Source organism: Urocampus carinirostris, chromosome 11 (assembly GCF_059441175.1).
Source record: "Urocampus carinirostris isolate Australia breed hairy pipefish chromosome 11, RoL_Ucar_1.0, whole genome shotgun sequence".
Taxonomy (NCBI): domain Eukaryota; kingdom Metazoa; phylum Chordata; class Actinopteri; order Syngnathiformes; family Syngnathidae; genus Urocampus; species Urocampus carinirostris.
Window position 1 is genome coordinate 4,402,197 of NC_142359.1, and position 11,279 is coordinate 4,413,475.

At 42.5% G+C, this 11,279-nt stretch overlaps 1 protein-coding gene across 1 annotated transcript; it reads right to left on the reverse strand.

Moving 5' to 3' along the window:
- Positions 1–161: 161 nt before the first annotated feature.
- On the reverse strand, positions 162–9,611 carry LOC148356247 (P2Y purinoceptor 3). The gene is made up of 2 exons (XM_088347768.1): positions 9,590–9,611; positions 162–1,339 (listed from the first exon to the last, which is right to left on the reverse strand). Exons 1-2 carry the CDS (start codon positions 9,593–9,595, stop codon positions 254–256), a joined length of 1,092 nt encoding a protein of 363 aa, XP_088203894.1. The 5' UTR covers positions 9,596–9,611; the 3' UTR covers positions 162–253.
- Between the last annotated feature and the right edge of the window lie 1,668 nt (positions 9,612–11,279).

An 11,279-nucleotide genomic window follows, 5' to 3' on the forward strand; every position in this document is an offset into this window, starting at 1 on the left:
TTGTTACGAGACCTTGCGACTTAATATTGATCACTGTATTATAAGGCGCATGGTCAGCTTTTGAAAAAAATAAAGGCTTTTAGGTGCGCCTTATAGTGCGGAAAATACGGTACGTGTTTACCTCAGAGCGCTGTGTCTTATTTCGTTGCATACAATGTTTCACAACGTTGGTATCGATGACGATTAAGAGAATCGAATTCAATTCAATTCAAAAGAATGATATGCCCCGTCGCATGCAGCAGATGAATGTCTGTTAAGCGAATAGATTGTTTATTCCGTGCCGGTGCACATGCTCATCTCCTTGCACCACTGCCCTCAGAGGTAGAAGGGGTCCTGTTCCGGCGGGGGTGGCCGGCGCGCAACACCCGCCTTTGTCTTTGGTGAGGAAATAGAGCAAGGCATTGAGCCACGCGTTGAAGGACGCCAAAGGCCTGGTGATCTTGTAGCACATGGACACGGTGGTCATGGTTTGGCAGGGCACCCCCTTGCTCACCTTGAGCAGCAGAAAGACGGTGCGGGTCACGTGGAACGGTAAAAAGCACAGAGCGAAGAGCAGCGTGATGGTGACGATGGTTCGGATGGATTTCCGGCGTCGGCCGGCATAGGGCGATCCGGCGCCTAGGAAAACGGAGGCGCCTCCGTCGCAGGGTCGGGAACGAAGAGTCTTGAAGATAGTGAGCACCACCCGCGAATAGCACCAGCCGATAACGGAGAAAGGGACGAAGAAGCCCAGCAGGTGAAGCACCACACCGTACGGCACGTAGTCGGAAAACTCTCGGTCGATAGCGTCGTCCCAGCAACCGTCCACGCCGCCCCCGTTCCGAGCCGTGCGGGCGAATCGAAAAATGGGGCAAGTCAGCGCGAAGACCACCCCCCACACCAGCATACAGGTCCACTTGACTGCTTTCTTGGTCTCCAGGACCATGACCCGCATGGGGTGGCAGATGCCCAGGTAGCGGTGCACAGAGATGCAAGTGAGGAAGAAGATGGAGCAGTAGAGGTTGAAGTAGAAGAGGAAGCGCACCAGGCGGCACATGAAGTCCCCGAAGACCCAGCGGTCGTGCATGACGTAGCTGGCCACCAGGAAGGGAAGGGACAAACCGTACATGAAATCGGTGGAGGCCAGGTTGACCATGTAGATGAGCGAAGGGTTCCAGCGCTTGGTGCGGCGAAAGGAACGCAGGAGGACCACCGCGTTGAGGGAAAGGCTGAAGACGAAGGTGAAGGAGTAGCAGATGGGAAGGAAGATGTACTTGTAGGACTCGTCGATGCTGCATGTCGGCAGGCTGCCGTTGGCCATGCTCTCCGCCAGCTCGTCTCCTGCCATTTCAACGCTCGCCTGGAAGGCAGGTTAGCATGAAAAAGTCAGCCATATTGATGCAAAATATCGTGTATACTCGTCTATTACTGAGTATTTCAAGAAAATGAGTAAGCCTGTAGGTCATTTCTAGCAAAAGTTATGATTTTTTTATATAAATGCAAACTACCGTAAAATCCGGACTATAGAGCGCACCTGTTTATAAGCCACACGCACCACATTTTGCGGACATTATTGGTTTTGCCCTTACACAAGCTGCACCTGTATATAAGCCGCATGCGCCAACATTTAAAAATGTGACACAGTCACAAGTTTATCCCAAACCTGACTTTAGGTGCCATAATTGTATCTGAAAATATAGTACACAATCCATCCTCCACAATTGGCAACATGAACGGAAAATGATACCGGTAGTTAGAATTTAATGCAAACCTTCAAAGTCCAGGTCCCGTTGAAAGTAATCCAATGAAAAAAAATTGTATTTCCAAAGTTAAGGGTGGGAAAAATATATATCCACTATTGTCCGCTGCAACAACAAAGAGATTTAACTCAGCTTTACCCCACTTCCCGTCAGCCCGCGTTTGCTCCGCCCCTTCTTTTTGATTCGCTCGTCGAAAACATATCACAATAAGTCTCTAAAATAAATACATTACAAAAATATACAGTTGCATATACATATTATACATGGTTACACATATTTACAAAGAAAGACGGTACACCCATAGAGTTTTCAAAACTTTAATAATAATAATATAACTTTCATCCCAAACGGTGCCTGTGACAGGTACCAAGACGCTACTATCAATACGCTCGCAACGCATCAAACGTATCTGTTAAATAAGCATACCGTAATTGCGAAATTCACGGTAAACCGTCCTCTTTCTCCACACAACTGTCGCCATCAAGGGCGTCTTCCTCATAATCGGAACGAACCTTTGTCCTCTGTCATACGGACAATTCGAACATAAACTAAGAGGATGCAGTCTACCTCGGCGCACAATAAGCCGCAGGGTTTAAAGTTTGGGAAAAAAGTAGCGGCTTATAGTCCGGAATTTACGGTAAATGCTCTCTCTGGTAGCTAGAGGGTCTGTACCTGTGCCAAAACACAATTGAGAATCTAAAAGTCCCCATCACTCAATCAGTAGAGAAAATGTAAAACCACGTTATCACCGTAAATTAGTCAAGTCAAACATACGGCCCACGAGCTGGATATAGCCCGTTGGGTGATTTAATCCGGACTGCCACAAATTTCTAAGTTTGTCAAAGAAGGGAGTCTCCAAGTCATTTTTTTATGAATCATTGACTGAAATCTGCCACTTTCTTTCTTCACTTTTCATTTTTCTTTCTTTTTACCTGTCCTTTCTCCACCCTTCACTGTTAAATATAGGCTTGTCTTCTCTCAGGGTCAGCATCACGGCGTTCCCTGTTTTGCTATTGCTTTTCAGCTGCAGATATTAGTGCCATTTCCATATATATATATATACACCGTAAATTCCGGACTATAAGCCGCTACTTTTCCCCCAAACTTTCAACCCTGCGGCTTATTCAGTAAGCGGGCAATTTATGTAATTCTTCTAACGGCCGCCAGCGGCAAGATTTAGACCGGTGGAATATATGTGCCGAGGAAGACTGCAACTTCTTGGCTTGACTAGCGGCGAGAAATCTTTCACTAAAACTGGCCGCATGCGAAAGGCAACTTTTCCGCAAGTCGGCCAGTGGATACTGACAGCGTGGGGCAGCATCAAAAAATCCACCATTACCAACGGGTTCCAAAAAGCCATGACGAAGAGGAGGGCACACCAGCGACAGTGACCGCCTGAGTGAGGCTGCGGGAGTGTGGGACGACATCTATATGACACTGTTTCCTTCCGACACTGAGGAAGACGACTTTGCTGGCTTCAGTTGTAAGGAGGAAGATGAGGACGGTTTACCGTGATTTTTACAAGTACGGTATTTTTTTTTTTAACAGACCTGTTTACTGTGTTGCGAGCGGGTTGCTAGCGTGTTGCTACATTAACTGCCCTGTCAGGCACCGTTTGGGATGAAAGTTATATTATTATTATTATTAAAGCTTTGAAAACTCTCTCGGTGTACCGTCTTTCTTTGTAAATATGTGTAACCGATGTATAATATGTATTTGCACCTGTATATTTTTGTAATGTATTTATTTGAGACACTTATTCTGATATGTTTCGCAAATTAAAAAAGAGGGGCGGAGCAAACATGGGCTGACGGGAAGTGGGGTAAAGGTGAGTGAGACCTGTTGTTGCGGCGGATAATAGTGGATATATATTATTCCCACCCTTACCTTTGGAAATAGAGACTTTTTTCCCTTGGATTAGTTTCAACGGGTACCCGGACTCTGCAAGTCTGCATCAAACCTTAAGTACCGGTATCATTTTCCGTTCATTTTGTCGGCTGTGATTTTTGGACTGTGTACTTCAATAAAGGACATTTTGTTTCAACCGCGCGACTTGAAGTCGGGTCTGGATGAATTGAATGTTTGTGTTACAATTTTTTAATGTGGGCCCATGCGGCTTATATACAGGTGCGGCTTGTGTATGTACGAAATCGGTTTTCCTCTGAAAATGTGGTGGGTGCGGCTTACAGTCAGATGCGCTCTATAGTCCGGAATTTACGGTGTGTATATATATATATATATATATATATATAATATGCAATTTCAGAATCTCTTTTAGGAAGTATACAGCAAATTGATAAATGATAGTTTAATAATAAATACCAACACATGTGTACAAGCCCAAAATTTAAATTTCACATTGACCCTGTCACTTTGTCCCCTGTTACAGTGCATAGCAGTCACAGTAATTACTACTAATGTGATAAAAAATAAGCTAGTATATCATGATTACTGCGAACGATTTTTTTAACATGTTTATTAACCTTTTTTATCAAAATTTAAAAAAAAAATAGATCCCCACTATAAATGAGCATAACAGGGTGGACGTGTTATGCTTTTCCTCATCAGTCTTCTCTATCTACTCATACCCCCCCTAGTGGGAGGTGACTAGAGCCAAGAAGATATTCACCAACATTCATTCCACTTCGCTCTTCCCATCATGACACCGAACATTAAGCACAGTGAGAGGTGAGTTGCTGTGCATACACTTATTCTTATTCTCTTTCAATGTTTCTCCTCCAAAAATATTGTGACATCAGTTCACACTAGGACAGAAGACATTTTAGAGATTTTGAACATAAAAAATCACTAATACCTGAAATTGACATTAGGTGAGGAATGTTATCATTGAGGAAATATAGAAATGATGAGAAAAAACTTGAAATTATTAGTTTTTTGTAACAGAAGTCACTGGGGACATAGCATTTTAGTGTACTCGTACTGCAATCGGAGTCAATTATTTAAAATGAATTTATCCTGCGTATATATCACTGTCCTATGCAGGGTTGGGTAGGGTTACTTTAACTGGATTACTTTTTGGATCGCTCTAATTCCAAATATACTAATAAAAGACAAAATATGAATAAAATTACAAAATTTTTGCAGGCTTGGAATACATGGAACGGCAAAAATGATGTCGGCAAGCTTTCTGGATTTATTTTCATTTCGTTTCTGTGGCATTTTATGTTCGTTTTGCCGGAGATCAAAGAGATCAAAGCCAGCAGAGAAAGCTTACCACGTGTTGTGAGTCATCATTTTATTCATATTTAGTTTCTTTTGTCTTTTATTAGCATATTTGATATTGGAATAATCCAAAAGTCATTGAAAGTAATCCAGTTAAAGTAACCCTACCCAACCCTGGTCCTATGGTAGAGGACTGAGTCCTTCTTAAATTTACCATTTTATGTCACTGGGACTCAGAGTTGGGTAGAGAAGCCAAAACATTTACTCAAATAAAAGTACTCTTACTTCAGAATAGTATTACTCAAGTAGTAAAAAAAGTAGTCATCCAAATACTTACTTGAGTAAAAGTACTTGGTGAGATTACTAAAATGACTCAAGTACCGAGTAACTGTAGCAACGTCATATTTTTTATTTTTATTTTTTAAGATCATCAAAGTCCATCCATTTAAAAAAATAATATATTTAATTTAAAAGTAGATTTGAAATGGTCAACGTAAATTCAATGTTTTAATAAACATCCATCCATTATCTGCACCGCTTATCCTCAGTAGGGTCGCGGGGGAGCTGGAGCCTATCCCAGCCATCTTCGGGCAGTGGGCAGGGGACACAGAGACAGTCAATTTGCTCGCTCATTCACACCTAGGGACAATTTTTGACCGGCCAATTCACCTGAAATGCATGTTTTTGGAATGTGGGAGGAAACCGGAGTGCCCGGAGGAAACCCACGCAAGCACGGGGAGAACATGCAAACTCCGCACAGGAAGTTTGGTAACTGGATTTGAACCCATGACCTCAGAACCGCCGCACACGCACTAACCACTGCGCCACTGTGCTGCCCGTTTTAATAAACAATAAAATAAAAATAATATAAATCGAATAAATAAATGAGGCACATGTATCACCAAGTAGCCCATTTAAAGACCCAATACTTATCTTAACAGGCTTTGCAAGCAGAACTACAGGCTAGCCATATTGTAGCTTATATTTCTCCTACTCTGTTTTTTTTTAGTCTGATTGCTAAGCGACATTTTCCATCCCTTTCATCCATAAACAACTTTCCCCGCTGAAGTTGAATAGGGTCACGTGACGAGGCTGCGACATTTGATTGGTTAAACATGGTAGAGCCTGGCGGAGTTCTGCCTCAAAACAAATGTGCCTTAGCGGAGACAGACAGACGCGTACTTACCTGGAGAGGATTTATTAGGTAACGACTTCAATGTTGCCTAATGTAGAGGAGTAAATTTACTCAAGTAAAAGTATAGGGGTTTAGAAATACTCCTAGAGGAACAACATTTTCCAAAACGTACTCAATTAAATGTGACTACCCACCTCTGGACTCAAATGCCACCAAACAACAGGAAGGGCCCACATGCTTAATAGAGTAAAAAATTTCACTTTTTAAGGACACCCCATATTTTAAAAGCGAAATTTCCCAGAAGAACTGATAAACGACCCACTCCGCCCTCTTCCCTTGTCGTCCGCTGCTGACGGGGCTCTTTACACGCGTCCTTTCAGCTCCTGTTTTCGTCTGTTTGCCTTCCTGCGGACGAGGGCACGCTGCCGCTGCTGATTCGGTCTCTTCTCAGACCATTAACTCAGCAATAAGTAACTATGCCGGGCCGGCATCACGCCGAGCGTTGTTGATCTTCTCAGAAAAAAAGCCGACGTGCTTCGTGTACCGCCGATAGCTACAAGATTTAGGCCAGGGGTCGGGAACGTATGGATCGCGGGCCAGCAATCGTGGGCCGTGAAGGCCTGCGTGCCGTTCTTTGCTGTCTTAAAAATATATTAAAAACGTATTTAATCATTTTAAAATTGTCTATCAGCTTCCATTCGTTGCTTCTTCCTGGTGGCGTTGCTTGCAGATGTGTGCTTTCATATTTAATCATTTAACATTTCAGCCATTAAGTTGTTGCTGGGCTCAGAAATCCACTCAGAGGGCCTTCACCAAACATTCTGAAGGCCATGCCTGTAAATTCACTCTTTGATAAAGCTGTTGGTTTAACCATGAGATTCAGAGTTTGTGTCCAGCAGAGGGATTTGTGAAACGTCACCGGTTTCACAAACTATGATTGGCTAGGGGGCGGTATTACACCAAAGCGATCGGGGCAAAAGCCTTTAATGATACTATGGTGTTCATTTAATAGCAAATGGGTTCAACTCCAAAGCGATTAAGGATTTTGGTTAAAGCTATGGTTCCAGGTTTTAGTTTGGAGTTATGGTTAAGATTTTTACTGTTATCGGGGTTGAGACCATAGTTAACGGGTTAATGTCTGAGTTTTGGCTATCATTAGAGTTTTGGTATTGATTGATAACAGCACTGGTAGCTCAAGTGGTAAGCTGACTGTATTGCACTCTTGGGGTTGTGTGTTCTATTCCCACTCAACGCAGTGCAAATTCTAGATCCAGTGTTTTGATTGCAGCAAGGATTGGGTTTTTGGTATTTCCAACAAAAACCCCAAATCCTAGGATCCGTACTGACTTGATTGAAAACAGAACCCAAGACTCTGTGAGTGTAATAGAGGCATCTTACCAATTGAGATATCCTTTGCGTTTTCTTATTCCAACCATTACTGGAACCCAATTTCCTACTAAAACTCTAACCCTAGTCATGGCAAAAAACTGTTGCTGTTGGTCAAATAGTACTAGCACTGATAGCTCAAATGGTAAAATGCCCGTAATACAGTCCCAGGGTAATGGGTTCCACTCCCAGTCACGCTAGTACAAATGATAGGATTAGGATTTTGGTTGAAGGTAGGTATAGGGTTTTAGTTGCTCCAACAAAAACCGTAAATCATAGAATTTTACTACCTTGATCGGGAATAGAATCTAAGTCCCTGGGAGGGTAATTCAGGCATCTTACCATCTGAGCTACCAATGCTGTTATGGAACTCAACCAAAACTGTAACCCTAACCAGAACCTGACCAAAATCAATCCTAGAACCTACTAGACTGTGTATGGAAGACAGCCATCTTACCAGTTGAGATAACAGTGATGTTTCCTGTTGATCAAAGTTCTAACCCCAGTTTCAGAAGCAACCGTAACCCTATCTCCAAACACAACTACAACCCTAGCACTGACCAAAACTCCAACCTAAGCTCCAACCAAAACCCTAAACCTCCAACACTACCTCTCTAACTATGGCTCCAAAACAAAGCACCTACACCTAGGGTTAATATTGGTTTAGCTCGGGATTAGGTCAACTGCACAGTATGTAGAAAACCAGTAGCCTATCAGTCGATCTACCAGGGAATTGGCAAAAGAGAAGGATTAAGGAATATCATGAAGATTTTTTTTGTATCGGCCAATGAGAAACCTCGAAATATATAAATGCGATTGTGACGTCTGCCTTTTTTCACTTTGTGAATATTTTTTCAAGCTAAGCTTATGAAAAAAATGATAAAAGATAAACGACACGCTTGTATATTTCAAAGATCATAAAATGGAATGGAGGACAAATAATGAACTTGATTCCGAGGGTTAGAACTGTGACCACGTATCCGTACCCTTCTTCTTTGCAGTATTTTGTGACATTTCTACAGAAAAACTCTGCTCGCACTTTGAAACTCATTAACAACAAAAATGGCAGTCAAAATGAGCCCCGATGATCTTAAGTAACTGCGGTAGGAAGACAAATTTTAAGTGGCATATTTGTTAAACGGACACAGGCTCTAGCATCCATCTAATCCAGCGCCCCCCATTGGAAGAAGAAATCCTCTCACCTACCCCCAAAAAGTCTGTTTCATCACCCTGGATACTTAATTTTCCTGGGGTCACTCGAGGGTCTTGATACTCAATGTTTATACTCTAGTCTATGCTATTTGCACAGCATGGAGGTTAAACGTAAAGAAAACCCAATTAATGAGAGCGCCACTGCCCCCTATTGTAGTGGAGGTGCAACTACATTTGATTATTTGTAAAGTAAATAGGTCGAACACCCTGTAGATGGAGCCTAAACCTATCCATTCAAATCTAGTCTATCTAAATCAAGTCTAAACTACTTTATAAATCCAGATTTGTGTGCGTGGATGTGACTTATAGGCTCCCAAATAGCTGAACTGATCTTTACACAACCGTACTTTAGGCTCATGGTAGGTTAAGCTAGGTTTTATGTCAAGCTACCTTCAAAACTAAAAAAAAAAATCAATCAACATCTGCGCTCGTTTATTTGTGATGCCCTTTATCAAAAGCAGTCTCAAAGGCATGCACAAACTACCATTAAACCATCCCCTGATTTGAAACCTACACGAGAGCAACACTAGCAGCTCTTACGAGTCTGGGTAAAAAAGAACCAACAATATTTAATCCCGTCACTTTTTATTTTACTGTATTGTGATTTTTAAATTAAAATTCGTAATGTTCTCGTGTGGTATCTAACGCCCCCTGGCGGCCCAATTGGATGTAGCAACTCCTGTCCACCGACCACTCCAAGCAGCCCAATCCAATCATCTATCATTTGTCTTGAAATTACTCTTTCAAATCATCAGACGTCAGAAAGAGAAATGAAAAGCGCTGAAGAAATCGAAATTTTTTGCTTTAATTGTTCTTTGATTCAAAAAATAGGTTCTAGACTCCTGTTTTAGCGCAATGTAAGACAGGTTTTGAGTGTTTTTAACAAAGCGGTGCACTTGTTGGTGTATTTGTGTCTGCGTGGGCTCATAAATACCTGCATCACTGCACTCCGCAAGTGGACACTCCATATGGCTCCGCTGTCGAACTCGCCCCCCCCCTCCAAAAATGAGTCCCCCCAAAATGGAAACTTTCCACAAAATAAAGGAAAGAACTAAAAACAAGTATTCACAGCCTGAAAGAAGTTAAGAACTTTGTCGGGTTTTTGGATGTTGCCATGGCGAGGCAGCACATCCTTTTCCTACTCGCCGTGTCATCGCTGCTCCGCCGTCTGCCGCGGAAAGACAGAGGGAAAGTGAGAGAGAGGGAGAGGGAGAGAGGGGGCGAAAGAGTAAGAAAGAGCGAGAGAGAGAGAGAGAAAGAGAGCAAAAGAGATGGAGAGAGAGAGCAAAAAACAAAGAGCGAAAGAAAAAGAATCAGAGAGAAAGGGAGAGAGCGAGAAGGAGAGAGCAATATCAAGAGAAAGTGAGAGAGAGAGAGAGAAAGCAAGAATTAGAGATCCAAAGAAAGATATAAATCGAGAGAATGAGAGCGAGCGAGATTGAGATAGAGGGCAAGTGAGAGAGCAAGAAAGAGCTATCAAGAGAGAGACCGTGACAGAAAGTAACCAAGAAGGAGAGAGAGAGAGAGAGAGAAAAAGAGCGAGAGCAAGAGAGAGATGGCGAGATAGAGAGAGCAATAAACAGAGAGTGAAAGAAAAAGAGAACTTGAGAGAGCGAGGAGAGAGCTATATCAAGAGAAAGTGAGATAGAGAGCGAGCGAGCAAGAATTAGAGATCGAAAGAAAGATATGAGAGAATGATTGAGAGAACGAAAGACAAAGAGCGAGCAAGATTGAGATAAAGGGTAAGCGAGAGAACGAGCTATCAAGAGAGAGACTGTGACAGAAAGTAACCAAGAAGGAGAGAGAGAGAGAGAGAGAAAAAGAGCGAGAGCAAAAAACAGAGCGAAAGAAAAAGAGAAATGGAGAGAGCGAGGAGAGAGCAATATCAAGAGAAAGTGAGATAGAGAGCGAGCGAGCAAGAATTAGAGATCGAAAGAAAGATATAAATCGAGAGAATGATTGAGAGAACGAAAGACTAAGAGAGCGAGCAAGATTGAGATAAAGGGTAAGCGAGAGAACGAGATATCAAGAGAGAGAGACAGCAACAGAGAAAGAGAGTAACAGAGGAGAGCCAGGGAGAGAGAAATCAAGAGAGAGAGAGAGAAAGAGAGAAAGAAAGAGTGACAGGCAGAGGGTGAACAAGGGAGAGAGCGAGAGAAAGAGTAAGAGAACGAGAGAGCAAGCACGATGGGGAGAGAGGGTGATATGGAGAGAGGGAGAGTAAGCAGAAAACGACAGTGAGCGAAAGAATAAGAAAGTGCAAGAGAGGGAGAGAGAGAGAAAGCAAAAGAGAGAGAGGGAGAGAGAGAGAGCAATAAAGAGAGCGAGCAAAAAAAAAACACTGAGAAAGTGAAAGACATGCACGGCAATGGCAAAGCCAAGCTATCAGAGATAAGTATCAGCATCATTTTAAACCAGACATGTTGAGGAACATGACAACAATGTCAAGCTTTTACAAAACTTGACCAAAAATTCAAGCGCTTTTCACGACACAACAGTAAATTTCAAGGATTTCAAGCACCCGTACGAACCCTGACAGTTGCAAGTTGGAATGTTTGAAATCAAGGCAAGGGGAGGACAAAATATACAATTGTAGTCATTTTATTATGAAATTTGAAGACAAT